Source organism: Convolutriloba macropyga, chromosome 8, assembly GCF_964194025.1.
Source record: "Convolutriloba macropyga chromosome 8, txConMacr16.3, whole genome shotgun sequence".
In the NCBI taxonomy this organism is placed as follows: Eukaryota; Metazoa; Xenacoelomorpha; order Acoela; family Convolutidae; genus Convolutriloba; species Convolutriloba macropyga.
In genome coordinates this window covers 65,427,915-65,448,913 of record NC_134475.1, presented here as the reverse complement: position 1 = coordinate 65,448,913, position 20,999 = coordinate 65,427,915, and the positions used below count along the sequence as shown (strand labels likewise).

The window sequence follows — 20,999 nt, the reverse complement described above, 5'->3', positions numbered from 1 at the left end:
TAGGCAGTATACTAAGATATGTCAGTAACTGAAGATCCTGAGATCAATTTGATTTTAAGCGGATGTTTTCCATAAAGAATCTGGTCACCAGGATATCGTGAATTTACCGAATAATTCATAGATTTACACAATGGTGAGGATTTTGAAATTGATAATAATACAATAGACGTGAAATACTTTTGCGAGAATTTGTTTCGAACGATATCTTATATTGGTTTCTCAAAGTTAATCTAAAGTTTGTATGTAAGTTTGAACCAGCCATCAGCCTCAATTGAGAACAAAACACCTAAATAATTGGCCACTAAAAATGAGCTTAAACAGTTAAAACTTTGGATTAGGATCTCAATCCGGAAGGTTAGCAGGCCAGGTTAAAAATGGTTATTGGACCGGTTTAAAATGACTCGTTTATCCAAAAATTGGGATGAATATTATGATTTCTTTGATTTTGGTCTTTGAAGACCATGGAATTCAGCCGTTTCATCGGTTTTTAGTTAATCTAAAGAAGATTTCGGAACCAAACTCAAATACTCTTGCAAACCTAATTTGAAATGGGAAGTTCATGGCAACCGTTCTATTCGTTCTCTTAGAAAAACCATTTAAGTTGTTTTTGATGTGGAAAAAAGTTGAAATACAAAATTCAGAATCACAGGCATGATAAAGTTCCTTACTTACCTTAGGAAATAAATTTGCCAAAAGTTGTTCGACTGGTTGAGAAGAAAGTTAAACGTGGAAGTGGTGAGCTCAAATGGGAAAACTAAGTTTCAGGGAGGGGGCGTATCAAAGACTCCAAACTTGCAGAGATAAACTACGGATAACAACAGTAGCTTCCGTCAAATACAGAGAAAATTTTTGGGCAGAGATGTGAAGCTGTTTTTGCACCGCATGTTCACTTACAGGCAAACCACATGCAAACAAAAAATTGGCCCTGCGAAGTTCTTCTCAGTGCCAGAACGCCTGAATTCCGATAGTGATACGCTAAGTTAAGGCCAGTTATCTTGTTTTTAAGATCTAGCTTTTAAGCACCTTGCATCAATTTCAAGGCGATGGCTATCTTGCAAGATTTAGCAGGGTTCTTGGTAGATCTTGGTAGAAAACTATTGGATCAAAGAAATCAACAAGAAGACGCAAGATTCCCGTAGGAAAATAATTACGCCATTGTTCTCAAATTTTCGTTGCAATCAAAATTCAAAACAAACAAAAACAAAGAAAAAAATTTCTCTCAAACATTTGTGATATTTGTTGATAGAGAAATTTCGAATGTTAAGTGACAAACTCGATCCAAAAAATATTGATACCTCGACTGAAAAAGGACAATATCTCACAAAAATTGAGAAGGAAGTATCTAATTCAAAGACAATCAGTCGCTACCCGCAGATACAAAAACAGTTATCTCAATCAAAAAATGAGAAAATCTGCGTGAACAGACAACTGTTAATTTTCCCAAAGCTATCTTCCCCAAAAATGTACATTAAAAGGCAATGAAAAAAAAAAGTTTTTCGGTCGTCAATCTTATGTGTGAGCTAATGCGAATTTTTTTTTACATATCAACTGAATTTGCATCATTTTACCCACAGATAATGATTTTGAAGGGCAGTTCGGATTCAGCTAGCTTGAAAACCAATTCTCGGGTAACCTCGCTTTAATGGCGGCCAAATAAAATGCTTCAATAAAAACATACCTAATGTTCTGTGAGTGAGCGGTTGAGTTTATCTGAGTTGGTTGGAAGATTGCTTCAGCAGAACTTAATAAATTTGCTTATACAGATCCCCAAAAAATAAAAAAAACCAAAAGTATGATGATTAGCATCTGGTAATACTTTTGAGTCTTATTTAATTAAGTTATTAACTAAATTTAGATTGTTAATAAAAATAAATTCAAATAAATTAAAATAAAACTAACTATTACACTCGATTTAACTTTTGTTTTTTTTTTTGATATCAAGAATTTATTGGAACAAGTGACAACGTTTTTCTAACGTCTTAATCGTTCCGAAGACCAAAATTATTGTCGGTTGTTGCAACGGTAATTTTGCAACTACTTTAGTTTGTTTGAATGATTGAGAATTCACTTCAAAAACACTCCGATTGAAATTGACAGACTACAGTTTTCCTCAAAATTTATTTCTCTAAAAATTCAATCGGTTCTAAATAAATTTTAGAGATTGTCATTACAGTCCAAAAGTAATAGAAACAATGAAGACTGATGCTGTTGCATTTGCAATCTGTAACATATGCTCTCCTATCAGAGACAAGGAGAATTTTACGCCCCCTTGTTCGTTTCAGCGGTTTCAAACTTGTCTGGATATTACGCTTTTATAGTTCAATTTGTTAACTGTTTTATCCACTATAATGTAGATTACCGTTGCAACCCGTAATTATCAACTGTTCAGCTTTGAATAACAACTGAATAAAGTGTTCTTCAGCTTTCAAATAGCAATTTATTTCGCTCAGAATAAATATAATGTAACACATATAATAACAAAATCAAACAATCAAATTTTGCTCGAGTTTTGGCATTAACCTCAACAAGTAAATCATATTACCTATTTGGCTCAAAACAAAACAATTTAGTCACAAGGCTCTTGACTAACTTTTGTACAATTTCTCATTACACTAGCAAGTCTTCTCCATAAAGACGAGCTCAGGATATAAACCATTTTTCAATTTTCGATTCACATCAACAGTCAATTTTGTTTCTCATTTGGCCTGAAGTAACTGCAGCATCAAACTTTAAAACGTTTATTAGCGAGTAAAAAAACTGATACTGTTTTTGGGAAAAAAATTTGATACGTTTAAAATTTTATTTCTCAGAAAGAAAGTTCGAGAATATCAGACTGACTTCTCTTTATCAACTCAAACATCGAACTGTACAATCGCTGAAATTACTTACAGAAACAAGACCAAATAACAAACAATTTACCGCTCAAAGAAATGTTTTTGAAAACGCACTGTATGTCAGTTAAATAGGACAAGTTCTGCTTGTTTCAATTAATAGGACAAGATTTGCATGTTTCAATTATAACAATGTCGTCAGGATCTCGTTACGTACTGTTTTTGGGGTTCAGGATTCTAAAACGTTGTTCTGCGTTCTCTGAATGGGTATGATTACTGCAGAATTCACTGAGATAGTCATGCCCAATTCGTTGAATTGTACTCCAATTCAATGTAATAATATATTCGATTTCGTAATTTGAGAATACGTGGCAATCCTGATTTGGTGATAGTAACATTTTTTGAGGTTGAATTTCAGTTTCATTTATTATTTGATAATCACTTGCTAATAAAAGTGAATAAATAATGATATTAAAAAAGGTCAGCAAATCAATTTGGCTTGGGTAGATTGTAGCATAAGATTTTGCATTTCATCCTAACCTATATTCACTGCTTAATGTAGCATTGAAAGAATTATCAAATTAAGAAGCTCGGCTTTACCAACGCAGCCTTATTCTCCATCCAAGAACACTACTTTTGTTTAGTAGTATAGGAGCGAGTTCACAGCTGGTATATTGTAGACTCCACCGTTCGTTCGAACTTTCGCTGATCGAATCCCATCGGTGGTGTCTGTAACCCAACTCAACTGTTCGGCAACCATTTTTTGTTGCCAAACCAAAAATGATTGGCAGTTAAGGCTTCTAAATCACAAACATGTGGGGTTGATTCCCTTTGATTCCTTGTTGAAATAGATGTTCTTCGATCCCTTCTTTGTGCCAAGATTATTTAAGCAATCGTATGATTGATTTAAGACAACTATTTGTATCGAACTTGAACACCACGTCTATATGCACAGATCACAGTTATAAAGGTGAACAGAAAATAAACCACAGTTCTTCTGTCCGCTGTATAATTTCTACAGTTAAACAGCCAAAGTAGTCCACTCAAACATTTGTAAAGGCCGTTTAGGCAAGGAACTGCTCTTCGAGTAAATCTAGAGTTGCTGTTGTCATTGCGTGATTGCGTGGTTTCTGTGCTTTCAGAAGACGACACATTTGTTCCTGGTTGTTTCTATAAACGTTTGTACGGTTCGGATCCAGATACTTTGTTTAAAAAAATTTCTTACATGCTCAAGGCCATTATTTTGATTGTTCTCCGTGCTCGTCATGCAAAAATATTTCAACCGTGTAATGTTTTCAATTAAGAAAAGTTTATGCATTAAAATGCAGTCCAATTGACTCCTGACTATAATGCTTTGGCTTCGAATGATTCCCTCCTCATCACGGAAAAACAAAAAATGAATGTTGCCGCTCCTTGCAAAATAGGAGATGATTGCTTTTGAGTTTTCTTTTTTCTCAACGCTTACTACATGTGTTGTCGGGTTGTGCTCGCTGCAAGTAAGGCACTGTGTTTACTAGCTGGATAAAATTACTAAATATTTCCCTCTGAAAAACAGTTTCTTACCCAAAGCTTATATCATGTACACGAATGGAGGTATATTACGTTCATCTGAGGCAATGACTAGGTTCACTTGCTGCGCCCATTCATATTTGGGTCGCTCCAATTAGGTTGGCCCAGTGAGCCATTCAGTTTTAATAACTTCCTGACCATTGATTGCATCCCAGCCGATGACTGCTTGAATGTCCGCTTGTGCCAAAACAGCTCACCATTATCCATGGTGAAACAAAAGCTGTATCAAGTATCTCAGCTGCTCGAATGGCCATAAACACTAATTCAGCTGTATATTTTTTCTGTTGTCAACATTGTGTCTTCAGTTGCTTCTGTAGACACATAGTACTCAAACATGTCCATGGCTGTTTTGACGTATCTTACATCGATGCTTGCTTCCGCTACGTTCTTTGAACTTCAGGAACTCAGCTATTTGAACCGGCTCAATTTCTTTTGTCCCAGTTCTTTGTAGATCAGTAGCTGAGAATCTCTCTGTATAAAGTTCCACTTCGACTTGCTTCGTGTTATTGATGGAATTCAACAATTCTGGGATTGCTCTGGTAACTGCATTATTGCTTAACCCCTTGCTCAACTCAAATTAGTGTTGCGAGAAAAGAGGTTGCAGCTGTGCTTCCAGAAGATGATACATTTTTCCCTGATTGTTTCTAAAAATCTTTGTACGGTTCGGATCCAAATCTTTTGTTCAACAAAATTTCTTACATGCTCAAGGCCATTATTTTTTATTGTTCTCCGTGCTTGTTATGCAAGAATAACTCAACTGTGTGATGTTTTCAATTTAGAAAAATTGATGCTTTAAGATGCAGTCCAATTGACGCTCGACAATAATGCTTTGACTTGGAATAAATCCCTCCTCATCAAGGAAAAACAAAAAAAAATGTTGCCGCTCCTTGCAAAATAGGAGATGATTGCTTTTGAGTTTTCTTTTTTCTCAACGCTTACTACATGTGTTGTCGGGTTGTGCTCGCTGCAAGTAAGGCACTGTGTTTACTAGCTGGATAAAATTACTTAAAATTTCCCTCTGAAAAACAGTTTCCTACCCAAAGTCTTTATCATGTACACGAATGGAGGTATATTACCTTCATTTGAGGCAATGACTAGGTTCACTTGCTGCGCCCATTCATGTTTGGGGTCGCTCCAATCAGGTTGGCCCAGTGAGCCATTAACTTTTAATAAGTTCCTTGCCATTGATTGCACCCCAGCCGATGACTGCTGGAATGTCCGCTTGTGCCAAAACCGCTCACCATTATCCATGGTGAAACAAAAGCTGTATCAAGTATCTCAGCTGCTCGAATGGCCATAAACAATAACTCAGCTGTATATTTTTTCTGTTGTCATCATTGTGTCTTCAGTTGCTTCTGTAGACACATAGTACTCAAAAATGTCCATGGCTGTTTTGACGTATCTTCCATCGATGCTTGCTTCCGCTACGTTCTTTTAACTTCAGGAACTCAACTATTTGAACCGGCGCAATTTCTTTTGTCCCAATTCTTTGTAGATCAGTAGCTGAGAATCCCTCTGTATAAGGTTCCACTTCGACTTGCTTCGTGTTATTGATGGCATTTAACAATTCTGGGATTGCTCTGGTAACTGCATTATTGCTTATCCCCTTGTTCAACTCAAATTAGTGTTGCGAGAAAAGAGTTTGCAACTGGTTGCAAGATCAATTGCTTCTTCAGGGGATTCTACTAATTTGATCAAATCGTCGTCGTTTTTTTTGTTTCCGTTTTGTGATTGGATATATTTTTTCATTATCAAGTCCAACTCGTTTTAAAGCGTGGTTTACAAAAACTAAAGACCTCTTAAACCAAAAGTCGTTGCGATGATATTTGTGCGGCTCGGATACAAATCCTCTGTTGAACAATATTTCCGACATGCTTAATGCCATTGTGTTGAGTGTTCTTCATGATCCTCTTGCAAGAATAATTCAACTGTTTGATGTTTTCAATGTAGAAAGGTGGGATGCTTAAAGTTGCAGTACAATTGACTGTTGACAATTTTGATTTTGCTTGAAATAAGTCCCTACTCATTTAGGAAGAATGAAAACTAAATTTTTCTGCTCTTTGCAATTTAGGAGATGATTGCTTTTGATTTTTCTTACATGTGTTGTCGGGTTGTGCTCGCAGAAAGTAAGCCACTGTACTTACTAGCCGGTTAAAATTACTAAATATTTCCCTCTGAAAAACGGCTTTTTACGCTAAGCCTTTATCATGCACACGAATGGAGGTATATTACTTTCATCTGTGGCAATGACTAGAATCATTTGCTGCGCCCATTCATGTTTGGGTCGCTCCAATCAGGTTATTCACGTGTAATAATTTTCTTATCATTGATTGCACCCAATGATTGACTGCTAGAATATCCGCTTGTGCCAAAACCGCTCACCTTTATCCATTGTGAAACAAAAACTGTATCAAGCACCTCAGCTGCTCGAATGGCCACAAACACTAATTCAGCTGTGTTTCTTTTCTGTTGTCAACATTGTGTCTTCAGGTGCTGCTGTAGACACATAGTACTCAAAAATGTCCGGGGTTGTTTTGATGTACCTTCCATCGATGCTTGCTTCCGCTACAATTGGAATTTGTTCTTTCAACTTCAGGAACTCAGCTATTTGAACCAGCTCAATTTCTTTCGCCCACGGTCTTCCATTTCCTGTCCAAAGGACGCATGTCAACACAGAACGGAGAAAACAAAGTGATTGAGAAACAAAATTTTACTCTGAGTTATGAGTGTTGTAAATTCTTCCTTGGTACATCTGCACAATTGAAGACTATCATAAGCAACAGTCCGTTGTAGACTTTTGATTGTTAGGGAGTTCACTTTTTCGAAAGAAAAAAAGAGTAAAAATGGCTTTTGAACATTGTTTTTGTAACATTCTCATTGGTTTTTAGTGTCGTAAATTATATAGGAGATGCAGCCAGTAATTGCCTATTTAGGAAATCAGCAAAACTCACAAAATTCGAAACAAATAAACCAAAGAGTATCTTGAATAGAGACAAAAATAAGTTAAAAATGTCAATGTAAAAGCTCATAAATTGAAATTTTAATTAATTTTGATTTTTCCGCAAAAAAGACGACAATCATGGTAGTACAGGTTTTTGATTTTAAAAAAATGCAAACGTGTGCTAAAAACATTCTAGCGGCAGATAAAATTTGCAAAAAGGTTAAATTCTAGACAGAAGAAACTTGTAACTCATACGTTCTACTGAATCAAGTTTATAGTAAAACCTTTTTCTACAATGTTAATAAAAAGCCACCAAGCAGACTTAGAAAAAAAATTGAAATTAGCGCCCAATAATACAAAATATGTGGCGCTAATTTTATGTTTTGACTAATTGGATAATTGACATTATAGAAAATGTTTCAATATATACTTCATTGAGCTGTTGTTGTTGTTGTTTTTGTTGATGATGTTATTTTTGTTCTTGTTGTTGTGGATTTGCTGAACACGGGGACATCACTTCAGTCATCGGAATTAAAAAATGCCCCAACGTTTGTGCTCACTGTACAATCGCAACCCAATTGCAGACATTTCTTTTCTGAGAAATTTCAACTCTCGACAATTCAAGCTCGGTAAGTCCCAACAAAATACTTCCTCCAAAACAAAAAGTCGAGCAAAGGCTCAGTCCGCCCTTTCAAGTTTCTTTGTTAAAGAATTAGCAATTGCGAATGAATTCAAGCAATCGCGTTTTTGGGATTGGTCACATCAACTTATTATTTTGTTTGCCTCTTGGAGTTTTCTCAAAACAATGATATTGCTAAAACTGACTTGAATATCAATTTTTGTCGCATCTTATGAACAGGAAAGAATAAAAGAAGGCTCGGTATTGTGCGTTTGCCCCTTATTTTCGTATCCTGCTTATCCGCATTTTTGACTGATTTATTGCCGTTCAAATAAGAAAGAGATAGAAAACTTTCAAAAATTCAAATTTTGTTCGGAAATTACTGATGTATGAAAAAATAATTTTGAACTCAAAGGAAAACATAAGAGCAGAAAATAAAAGAAAAAAATAATCCCGCACTACTGAGTCGATAAGACCTGCCATTAACAACGCTACATGACAAGACAAACAACTAAATCTAAAGCAACAGCAATCATTGATGACGACCAAAACGAACATCTTTTTTAAAAAAACTTTAAAAACGAAGTTTAAAATAACATTACTTAAAACACGAAGTACAGAGTATTTCAGAGAAGTCAGAAGTACAAGTAATTCAGTCATTAAGGACAGGAGTCGAAATACACGACGCCTGTCCTTAATGAGACTAGGTAACAATTAGACAAAAAAAACAAAAAAAGCGAAGTTGAACAAATCGTTCAAATTTTTCTTAACATATTTATAGTTACGAAAGCCATTCACCATCAACTGAATTCGTTAAATTGGTTGATTGATAACTCCAGAGGAAGTCATTGCGACCTGTCAGTCTCCAGAAAATGCCGTTCGACTACAAACAGAATAACAAATACACTTACGAGAACGCCATAGAAGAAACGCCAATGTAACCTTAACAAACTTTGCGAGAAACGGTGCCGAAGCCGTCAGAATAAAAAAATGTTCAGTGTAAACGATACATATGATTGGTTTCGCCTTCTTTCAACGCCATTGAGGTGGTATGTGACATGTCATTAATGTTATTTTGAAACACAACACCAAAAATACCTCGAAAATGTGCAAATTTTCGAAAAAAAATTACGAAAACTGGTATCGTCCCAGCACAAACTATTTCCAGAAATCTAAAACAGCAATGCAGACTAGAAAGAGGATGCAGCCTGTCTATGCCGATACTCTGTTACAAGTAGAAAGAAATAATAAAAGTGCAAAAGCTTAAAAATCTGTTTTATTTGAGTTGTAATTAGTGAGACTAAGCAATGACACTACCGCAAAAAACGAACAAAACAGGCAAAACAAAAGAATTTTCCAAAAAATTAACGCAAACATTGCTGAAGGTAAAAAAAGCAGGAATTTGCATTGAAACTATAATATATGCGAAAAATTGATTTTTTTAAAGGATCATGTGTGATTTCTGAGTAGTCATACAAGGCTCTTAGTACGAAATACGTTATAATCTGTATGACATTGTATATGGCAACCCGGGCATATAATTAAGTGTATAATATTAAGCCCCATAATTCATCCATGGTAAAGTATAGTTTCTATAAAAATAAGAATTGGCCAAATACTTGAAAAATGTCTAATTCTTACCAATTATAATTCTCAGCATTATACTCTCTTACAAAATTTGATCAACTTATTGCTAAGGCAGACTTATTATATATACATTAGAGTTCGTTTTTATCATGATATTTATTTATTCGATGACGTTGATATTTTCTAATGATCCTCTATATTAGAAACAAAGCTTTCTGTTGTTCGTCTCTGTAGATGATTCCGGTTTTCTTTGTCTATTCACAGCAGATGTTCAATGTCATGTGGGTTTTTTGTCGACAGAATTAACGCTCGCCGTACTGGCTTTTTTTGAAACAAAACCAAGCCTGAGACAGACATCAATCCTTTAAGCGACAGACGAAGATCAAATAATTCTTTTGATACTTTTACTGTAACAGCAACTGGCTTTTGTTACAGTTTGAAGAGTTCATTGCGGTGTCTTGTCTGGGTTTATATCAGTTAGAAGGATCTGTCTTTCTGCTGACTCTAAACGTTAAACGAAAATTATCTCGCGTAACTAGAAACCTGAACAATTTACTTACTTGACAAAACTTAGAAAGTTTAATAAAATTACAGACAAAATCAATTTTGATTTTTTTTTCCTGCTGAGCGTTGGCTGCTCGGAAACTATCTACTCGGAACGAGGTCCAAGCCCTACAAATTGCAAAAAAAAGTAAGATAATCAGTACTTCAGTAAATGCTTTGAAAAAAATTTAGCCCGTTCTTGCAAAAAAGTTACCACTGACTTCATTTTAGTTTAATAATGATAATCCATAAAAAAAGTGTTTAGTTTAGTGGTGATCGTACAAAAATGGAACTCTTCAGAAATAAATTTAATGAGGAAGCTCGGTAATTTGCTTTTGCACATTATGTTCCGACCCGGCTGAAACACATTGATCTAGTTGTCTACCAACTGAGTTAGAGATAGAAAATTTTCAAATATCGGTATATTGTTCGACAATTGTTATATCTAGTTATAAAATTGCGTTAAACTCCAACGATTGAACAAGTTCAACAATTACACATTAGAGGGCCGATGATAATTATCATTTTAGCTAGTAGGAGACAAAACGAACAAAAAATTTGTATCAACTGAAATCTCTAGATAGTTTCCTTAAAACTCTTTAGGTACTGAAAAAAATATTTAGGTAATTAGACTCAGTCATAAGACAACAAAAAGCATCAAGCTTTTTCGAAAAAAGACAAACACAAAGTACAATCCGAAGTCTTTTTCACCGCAAAAAATAACCATGAGACCAAAACTGGCCTTGCTATCGCTGCCAGGCCGTTAAAAAAAATTCCAATTGTTTCAAATAAAAAAAATGAAACCCCAATAGAAGGCCGAGAACAGATTTTTGAAAGAAACGATAAATCAACAAACCATATGCACAGCGACTAAATAATTTGCAGCTATTTAATTAACAACTTGATATTGTTGGAGAAATTCTCAATGTCCGTATCGTTAGAAACTTAAGTAAACATTCAAAAAAGCATCAGATAAAAAACAATCTGAACAAATAAATTTGCATTCAAAAATAAAACATCTGGTTTCCTGTCTTTACTGAGAATAATTGGCAATTACACAAGCATTAAAAAGGGCAAAGATAAAATAAATTTTTATATATTTTGGAAAAATAAACTCAAAACAAATTTTCAGCTAAATTCAATGGCTTTTTTTTACTTTTATATGAAGTCACTGAAAACCATTAGGTTCTACAATGTTATACAAAAGCATAAAGAGCGAATACAGGCGAAAAAAATTTCATTTCAGTTTAGGGAGGAAAATGTCGACGCCTATGAAATCAAAATCTTTTCCCTAAAAATGGTAAATCTAATCAAATGCTTCATCCTTCAATGCCATTTTTTGCTCTGTGTCTTGTTAATAAAGAGCCATTAATGGGATAAGCGGACAGGAAATCTTAAGGAAATCCTCGAAATATGGAAAACGTCCAAAAATAAAAAAAGTTGCGGAAACTTCTTGTAAAATCAACTCCGAGAAACCATTGTTTAATTGATCGAACAGGTGCAAAGGTTACTTTTAAGTTCACTTGAAAAAACTGCGATCTCTATTTGTGCTGGGATAAAACTAAAAGGTGGCAGAAATCAGGTTTAAAAAAGGCGAATCTCAGTAAAAAGCTTAGTAGACAAATCTTTTATGACCTCCCCCCCCCCCACGCACGTGCTATTTTCTCCTAGTGAAAAGCTTCGTAGACATAAATCTTTTATGACACCCCGCGCACGTGCTAGTTTCTAACACAGTAACGTGTTATATAACAGCTTATAAATTGTAACTAGGGGTCATAAAAAACACTGGGGGGGGGCGAAACAGAATAGATATCAATTTCTTTAAATTCTCTATTCATAACATCCACCATTTTTCAAACAAAAACAGTCAGTAGTTCAACTTGTTGCTGCATAGCAAGTCAATTTGACATGTCATTAGTGAGAATTTGTCAGTCTACTACGAAATAGCAAAAAAATCATGTAGTTTTCAAAAGTTCACAAATAGTTTTACGCAAACGGTGTTGAAGCCAAGAAACCATGTGTTTTGGCCACAATTATTGTGTATGCCTATTGGTCTTCAAATGCAGCAAAATTTGTCAATAATCGAGAGTGAACTTGAAGACATTCTGATTTGTAACTATGATAAACAAAACAAAAATGGCCACAAGTTTTTTCAAAAACGTACAGCGCCCCATTACAATCCAATTATTTTTTTCAAAAATTGAAATTCCACAACCAGGCGAAAACTGATCGTTCTGTTAATGTTTTTCTCATTAAAAAATGTTTCAAATATTACCAAAATAGCTGATTTGACCAAAAATCAATATATCAAAAATAAATAAAGATTTTTGGATTCTTATCAACTTGCATTTGCAAAAAATCAATTTGTATCAACTGCAAATTCTAGAAAGTTTCCTTAAAACTTTTTCGGTACTGAAAAAAATATTTAAGTAATTAGACTCCGTCATAGGACAACAAAAAATCATCAAGCTTTTTTGAAAAAAGACAAACACGAAATACAATACGAAGCGTTTTTCACCGCTAACAATAACCATGAGACCAAAACTGGCCTTGCTATCGCTGCCCGGCCGTTAAAAATTCTAATTGTTCCAAATAAAAATGAAACCCCGATAGAAGGTCGAGAACAGATTTTTGAAAGAAACGATAAATCAACAAACCATATGCACAGCGACTAAATAAATTGCAGTTATTTAATTAACAACTTGAAATTGTTAGAGAAATTCGCAATGTCCATCTATCCGTTAGAAACTTAAGGAAACATTCAAAAAAGCACCAGAAAAAAAAACAATCTGAACCAATAGATTTGCATTCAAAACTAAAGCATATGGTTTCCTGTCTTTACTGAGAGTAATTGGCAATTACATAAACCTTTGTTCAGTTTCAGAAAGAATGAAGCACATTGCAATTCAAGTGTTCGCAATGATCGTGGCGAAATGGCTGGCAATGGGCCATCAGAATGACTGTCCGAAAGATTTTCGCAAAATAAATGGAGTGGATGACAAATGCTTTTTCATCTCTACCACCAAAGCTAATTTCTTCGGAGCTCTCAAATATTGCAAGGAGTGAGTTTCTTTGATTTTAAGTTATCTAGACTTCACCCCCGGCTACAGAAATATATATAATCTATATATATATATATATATATATATATATATATATATACATATATATATATATATATATATATATATATATATATATATATGATATATATATGCATATATATATATATATATATATATATATATATATATATAACAAAATATAATAACTTAACCGACTAACGTCGGGTCAATTGCTCTCAAGGGTAGGGGGAGGTAGGTGGAGGGTGGTAGGTAGGTGGTGGTGGTGGTGGTGGGGGGGGGGGTCGTAAAACCCGTGGAATCTCAATACTCCTCTTCGAGTCGTAAAAACTTGCAGAATACCAATTCTCTTCTTCAAGTCGTAAAAAAGAGCACAGGACGAATATAATTGCTACAAACTTCGTTTATAATAATTGACAAAACAACCCTTCTTGAATTTGGTCGATTAGGGAATAAAACTTCGATATTTTTTTTCAGAAAAAACTCAGAACTATTTGAGCCTAAAAACTTGCAGGAAATGGCATCAGTGTATACGGTTTCTGGTCAATATGTGTACATCAACTATCATGACATACGACTGGAGGCGTCCGTTGAGGGAACCGAAAACTCAGTTTTCTTTGATTCGGTTTTTATGGGAAGCAGATCGACACTTGCGAAAATTCCAGATAACTTCTGGTATCACACTTATAAAGGCGGAAATATTCGCGATCCAAACCAGCATTGTATGGTGGCAAGGGATAAGACCCACGATGCTCCTTGTGCGAATGAATATCTCTATGTATGCGAAATCAGAGATGTACATCTCAGAAATCATCTCGAGAACCTGGACGAACAGTGAACAAACATGGGAATATTGAGACTTTTGGTGAAGGAAGTTTTATATAATATAATTAAAAATTGCCCATTACCGCTGGTTGTATAGACTAACTTTGTGGAATAATAAACTGCTCCCAACTTAGTTGTGTCAATTAGGTAAATTTTCATCCATTTGTCACTATTTTTCTCTTTTTTTTTCGATTGAAAAAGTATGTGGATGATACAACAATTCAAGATGGCCGAAGCCAATATTAGAAAAGTTGAAACACTTCCCGGCAAAAAGTGGGAACCTGACTTTTTCCAAAAAAACACGTGTCAAACAGCAACTCTCCGATAAAAGAGACTGAAAATGACTTTATCTCACCGAATTTACAATACTAGAAACGTGTTCTCTACACATAGAGTACAAAGATTTTTTGTGTTTTTCTGTGCAATTTTTTTACAATCCTTCTGATAAACATATTTTTCTTGCTCAAAAGCACCCCTTTTTTCCGCCCGCTCTATTCAATGTAATTTTTGATGACAGTTTTATGGTGGAATTCTAATTTATAAAGTTACTGTTGCTCTAAGGATTTATTTGTTGGCGGAATTATGTCTTGGTGGTGTTCTAAGACAATGGGTATTCTATGACAATGGGTAATCTTTGACAACATTTTTTTACTATACCGAAAAAAAAATCAAAATCTAAACTGTGAGTTTTTTTTGGAAAATATAGGTTTCAGTAGTCACCTTGAGAAGGCCATGACATTTGTTTTTGGTTTCAGTCCTTACAGCAGATGATCGCCTTAGGTCTCACACGTCACCTAAGAAGTCCCGTGTACCCTTTAAAAAACTTTGGTTAAAAACTCGATTTTTTTCTTAGCATAGCATGAGCAAAAAAGCAACCGTTAACTGTATGAAAATTTTGGCAATTTTCAAAAATTTGGCCAAATAATTGATGATTGTTTTGCAAATGTTTGATTTAAAAAAAGAATGGATAGAAATTAAAACTCAGGTAAAAAAAAATCAAAGCTGTGTGACCTCTTATGGTGTTAGAAAAGGACACGCTTGTTAACGAAAAAAACCGCAAAAAAGGTTTTCATAGAGAAATATTACCTTTTTTGGATCAGCTTTGAACTTTGTTGGAATCTTTTCCAACTTTCCTTACAATCGTGCTTTTTTTCTTTCTAGATGAATGGCTGCAAATTTTTTTAGAAAGAAAAGCATTTGCTAGATTAAAGCAGCAGCAATAAATTCATTAAGCAAAATAAAATGGTTTTGCTGCTTTTAGCTTATTCATTGAGAAGTGAAAGCTACCCGGGCCAGAACATTTGAAAACAGCTGATCGAAAAAGCAAGTTGATAAGGAATATCATTTTGTAAGCTTCTTGCAATTTTCCAACTCAGAGATCAAAACCTTGATCAATACTTATGACAACATAGCTTCTACATAGCTCAGATTTTTCTATGAATTTGTTCTTTGTCTCAGCAGTTACAGTTGAACTCCCCTTTTCCTTGGTTGCAGACGTTTTCGAGTAAATGAAGCAAGTTTTTTCCAACGGTCACAGGAGTCACCAACTGTCACAGTAGAAAAATGGTTTCAGACGTCACTTTAAAGGATGATGAAGATTGACAATTAAAGAGTAGTTTCATATAATACCTTCACATAAAAGACTGAATAGTTTGGTGTTCAAAACAGCAAAGATAAAAGAGACAGTTCAACAGAAGATCTCACTAAAAAAATTTCTTTGTAAGCTACCTAATTTGTGTTCAGTAGCTAGTCTTGCCACAACGCATCGCTTAATTTCTAATTAGTTACGTGAAGCTTTTTTTCTGTTCCTTGCCACAGAAACAACTGGTTGGTTAGGGCATCGTTCACTTGAAGTATCAAAAAAATCTGGAATTTCTTTGTAATTAACAAAAGCAAAAGATTTTGGTCTAATTTAACATTACTCAGCCATCCTAAGTTTATTGGCCAAAATTTCGCGAATAAAATACGCAACTATTTTATTCTTTTTGAGAAAAAAAGACGGTTTACGTACAAACGTTCGGGAATTTTCATTTTTTCTGAAACGTGAAATCATAAAACTAGATTTAGCTTCGATGATATGGTGTAACTGTTTTGGAAAATTTTGCTCCGGGTAAAAAAATTACGCCAAAAACTCATTATTTGGTCTGATTGTTGAATTGGCACCCTTACCTCATAAAAATTGCGCCGCGAGGAAATTTTCGAGCCGTTTTTACCTATCTGTGATAAAGAAGAACTTGAAAAAAAAACAAAGAGATCAAAAGAACAAGATGACAAGGAGAAACATTCAGCTGCCAAATCGCACTGAACATTTTCAAGTTGTCCGAATTGAAAAAAAAATAATTTCGATCTTCTGCGAACTTCAATCTCAAAGTGAAGAAGTTTTAGAGCGCTGATTTTTCTAATCAACAACATTAGAGAAACAAAGGAAGAATTGAAAAAAGCCACTGAAAAATTTTTCCTCGAAAACCCCCATCCAAGCACAGTTTCATCAATAACAGAAAGACAGTCTAAACTTCTCTCGAAATTGCAGATTTTCGAACTTGAAGTCAAAAACCTGGATGACGACAGACAACTCAGTCAGTCGTCCAAATGATTACGGGATGACATTAGCGTCATTTCGAAGTGCAGCTCACGACCCCTTGGGTCTAACAGATTATCGCCAACATGAACCGAGAAGTCTTCTTTTTCAACTTTCCTTACAATCGTGCTTTTGTTCTTTCTAGATGAATGGCTGCAATTTTTTTAGAAAAAGCATTTGCTAGATTAAAGCAGCAGCAATAAATTCATCAAGCAAAATCAATTGGTTTTGTTGCTTTTAGCTTAATCATTGAGAAGTGAAAGCTACCCGGGCCAGAACATTTGAAAACAGCTGATCGAAAAAGCAAGTTGATAAGGAATATTTTTTTGTACGCTTCTTGCATTTTTCCAACTCAGAGATCAAAACCTTGATCAATACTTATGACAACATAGCTTCTACATAGCTCAGATTTTTCTATGAATTTCTTCTATGTCTCAGCAGTTACAGTTGAACTCCCCTTTTCCTTGGTTGCAGACTTTTTCGAGTAAATGAAGCAAGTTTTTTCCAACGGTCACAGGAGTCACCAACTGTCACAGTAGAAAAATGGTTTCAGACGTCACTTTAAAGGATGATGAAGATTGACAATTAAAGAGTAGTTTCATATAATACCTTCACATAAAAGACTGAATAGTTTGGTGTTCAAAACAGCAAATATAAAAGAAACAGTTCAACAAAAAAGATCTCACTAATAAAATTTCTTTGTAAGCTACCTAATTTGTGTTTAGTAGCTAGTCTTGCCACAACGTATCGCTTAATTTCAAATTAATGACGTGAAGCTTTTTTTCTGTTCCTTGCCACAGAAACAACTAGTTGGTTAGGGCATCGTTCACTTGAAGTATCAAAAAATCTGGAATTTCATTGTAATTAACAAAAGCAAAAGATATTGGTCTAATGTAACATTACTCAGCCATCCTAAGTTTATTGGCCAAAATTTCACGATTAAAATACGCAACTATTTTATTCTTTTTGAGAAAAAAAGACGGTTTACGTTCAAACGTTCGGGAATTTTCATTTTTTCTGAAACGTGAAATCATAAAACTAGATTTAGCTTCGATGATATGGTGTAACTGTTTTGGAAAATTTTGCTCCGGGTAAAAATATTACGCCAAAAACTCATTATTTGGTCTCATTGTTGAATTGGCACCCTTAACTCAAAAAAGTTGCGCCGCGAGGAAATTTTCGAGCCGTTTTTACCTATCTGTGATAAAGAAGAACTTGAAAAAAAACAAAAAGATCAAAAGAACAAGATGACAAGGAGAAACATTCAGCTGCCAAATCGCACTGAACATTTTCAAGTTGTCCGATTTGAATTTAAAAAAATAATTTCGATCTTCTGCAAACTTCAATCTCAAAGTGAAGAAGTTTTAGAGCGCTGATTTTTCTAATCAACAACATTAGAGAAACAAAGGAAGAATTGAAAAAAGCCACTGAAAAATTTTTCCTCGAAAACCCCCATCCAAGCACAGTTTCATCAATAACAGAAAGACAGTCCTAACTTCTCTCGAAATTGCAGATTTTCGAACTTGCGGATTTTCAACTTTCCTTACAATCGTGCTTTTGTTCTTTCTAGACGAATGGCTGCAATTTTTTTAGAAAAAGCATTTGCTAGATTAAAGCAGCAGCAATAAATTTACTATGCAAAATAAAATGGTTTTGCTGCTTTTAGCTTATTCATTGAAAACGAAAGCTACCCGGGCCAGAACATTTGAAAACAGCTGATCGAAAAAGCAAGTTGGTAAGGAATATTTTTTTGTACGCTTCTTGCGTTTTTCCAACTCAGAGATCAAAACCTTGATCAATACTCATGACATAATAGCTTCTACATAGCTCAGATTTTTCTATGAATTTGTTCTTTGTCTCAGCAGTTACAGTTGAACTCCTCTTTTCCTTGGTTGCAGACATTTTCGAGTAAATGAAGCAAGTTTTTTCCAACAAAAAGTTTAGCGATTTGCCAAAACTTTAACCGTCATCAGCCACACGCACAATTTTTGACACCAAACAACATACCACCAATAATCAAAATACCTGACAAAAAGCTGAAAAAAGTTCAGAATATAGTAAAAACAACGTTGAGCCAAACAAAACTCAGCAACAGAAAACACCGGCTAGGGATAAGTACCTGCAGACGTATCAATTTGCCAATAAAAATCACCATCCAACCCCCATCCAAGCACAGTTTCATCAATAACAGAAAGACAGTCCAGCCTTCTCTTGAAATTGCAGATTTTCGAACTTTAAGTCAAAAACCTGGTTGACGACAGACAACTCAGTCAGTCGTCCAAATGATTACGGGATGACAATAGCGTCATTTCGAAGTGCAGCTCACGACCTCTTGGGTCTAACAGATCATCGCCAACATGAACTGAGAAGTCTTCTTTTTCAATTTTCCTTAAAATCGTGCTTTTTTTCTTTCTAGATGAATGGCTGCATTTTTTTTAGAAAAAGCATTTGCTAGATTAAAGCAGCAGCAATAAATTTACTAAGCAAAATAAAATGGTTTTGCTGCTTTTAGCTTATTCATTGAGAACGAAAGCTACCCGGGCCAGAACATTTGAAAACAGCTGATCGAAAAAGCAAGTTGATAAGGAAAATCATTTTGTACGCTTCTTGCAATTTTCCAACTCAGGGATCAAAACCTTGATCAATAATTATGACAACATAGCTTCTACATAGCTCAGATTTTTCTATGAATTTGTCCTTTGTCTCAGCAGTTACAGTTGAAATCCCCTTTTCCTTGGTTGCAGACGTTTTCGAGTAAATGAAGCAAGTTTTTTCCAACAAAAAGTTTAATGATTTGCCAAAACTTCAACCGTCAACAGCCACACGCACAACTTTTGACACCAAACGACATACCATCAATAATCAAAATACCTGACATAAAGCTGAAAATAGTTCAGGATATAGTAAAAACAACGTTGAGCCAAACAAAACTCAGCAACAGAAAACACCCGCTAGGGATAAGTACCTGCAGACGTATCAATTTGCCAATTAAATCAGTTTTCAGAACAAAACTTACAATCAATTTCCTGTACCTAACAATAGTGATAATATGTCAATTTTTAAACCTATTTCCACTAGTGCTTTTCAACTAGTAACACGGCCAGATGAACAATCCCAGGACCCCCTTTCAGTAATTCCAGCTCAAGAAACTCATCAGTTACTTTTGAACAATCGTGAAGCACAGTCGGTTTAGGAAGTTCAACTGCACAGAACCAATCGGAAGTGCAAGTTTTTTCCACTAAAAAAGATAATATAAGTAGCAAACAAACAGCGCCAGCATTTATCAGACCCAAAGAAAATACAGGAACTACGAGTTGACTCTGGAGAACTTGACATTATTGTACGAAGTCTCAAAGAGCAAGTGTGTCAAATTCGAACATAAATCTACAGCAGACCGCAATGAGTACAGAAAAGATTCACAAATATCAGTTGCCTCCTGGTACTATGGTAGAAACTACGATTGCTCCACCATTAGGAAACAGTTATACGACAGTACTGGTGTCCAATTCGCAAATGATTACTCAATGAAGCCCTGGTACTTCGCAACACAATGAGGTCAAACGAAAAAGGAAATAACATAAAGGCTGCAACTGGAGAGCTGTTAAACCGTCCTTTTAACATCGTCCACTCGGTTGCAACGCAGAATATTGAGCACATTACACACGATCAGATACTGGTAGTTCAAAGTCATGGCAGATTTTACTCCAGCAGCAGCTCCTCGGCAAGAACTTAGTTCGCAATGAGATTGAGAATAACATCGAAACAAGACTTTTTGTACAACTATACAGGGCAAAAACAACTAATGACTGTAATTCACTTAATCAATTACAATTGAACCGCAGACCGCCTGCAACAACACTTTATAACAAAAAAAAACTACCAAAATGAAATTTCAATTGCCTGGTCCAATAGTTGCAATGTTTAATGATAACAGCAGCACAAATCCTTCTCATTTTGCTCAATTATCGCAATGTTTGACACCACGAGTTCCACAAGACCTAGCAAAAAACAACATTGCCAACAACGTTGTAAGTAACAAGCAAGCCATCAAACTACCACAACTGTCACTGCCGCACCTCTTTGGCAAACCTCTGCGATACCATGTATGGATTAACAATTTCTTTTCTATGTTTCATAATAAGAATTGTATAACTGAAACACAGCGGATCACGTATTTCCAAAAAATAAGTCTCTGGAAAAGTAAAACAAATCTTTGAGTCGTACTGCCGTAACCCAGCATAATATGAAATAGCTCTAAATGAACTGATGACCCATTTTGGAGACCTAAGTGTTGTAGTAAGCGCCTTTATAAATCAACTCGAGTCATGGCACGCCACTGAGTCAAACAATAAAAAATCATTTGCCGCATTCCCAAATTTTCTAAAGCGCTTAGTTCAATTATTTGAAAACTTTGGTTTTCAGG

General features: G+C 35.0%; 1 protein-coding gene across 1 annotated transcript; it reads left to right on the top strand.

Moving 5' to 3' along the window:
• Positions 1–9,988: 9,988 nt before the first annotated feature.
• LOC142344277 (uncharacterized) lies at positions 9,989–14,131 on the top strand. The gene is made up of 3 exons (XM_075395858.1): positions 9,989–10,238; positions 12,969–13,152; positions 13,651–14,131. The coding sequence occupies exons 2-3, from the start codon at positions 12,980–12,982 to the stop codon at positions 14,009–14,011; spliced, it is 534 nt and encodes a 177-aa protein (XP_075251973.1). The 5' UTR covers positions 9,989–10,238; positions 12,969–12,979; the 3' UTR covers positions 14,012–14,131.
• Positions 14,132–20,999: the final 6,868 nt, after the last annotated feature.

Bases quoted from the DNA above. Each gene is read 5' to 3' on its own strand.
- LOC142344277 (XM_075395858.1), top strand. From the start codon at position 12,980: ATGAAGCACATTGCAATTCAAGTGTTCGCAATGATCGTGGCGAAATGG. The intron at 13,153-13,650 runs GTGAGTTTCTTT...ATTTTTTTTCAG, and splicing joins GCTCTCAAATATTGCAAGGA to AAAAAACTCAGAACTATTTG.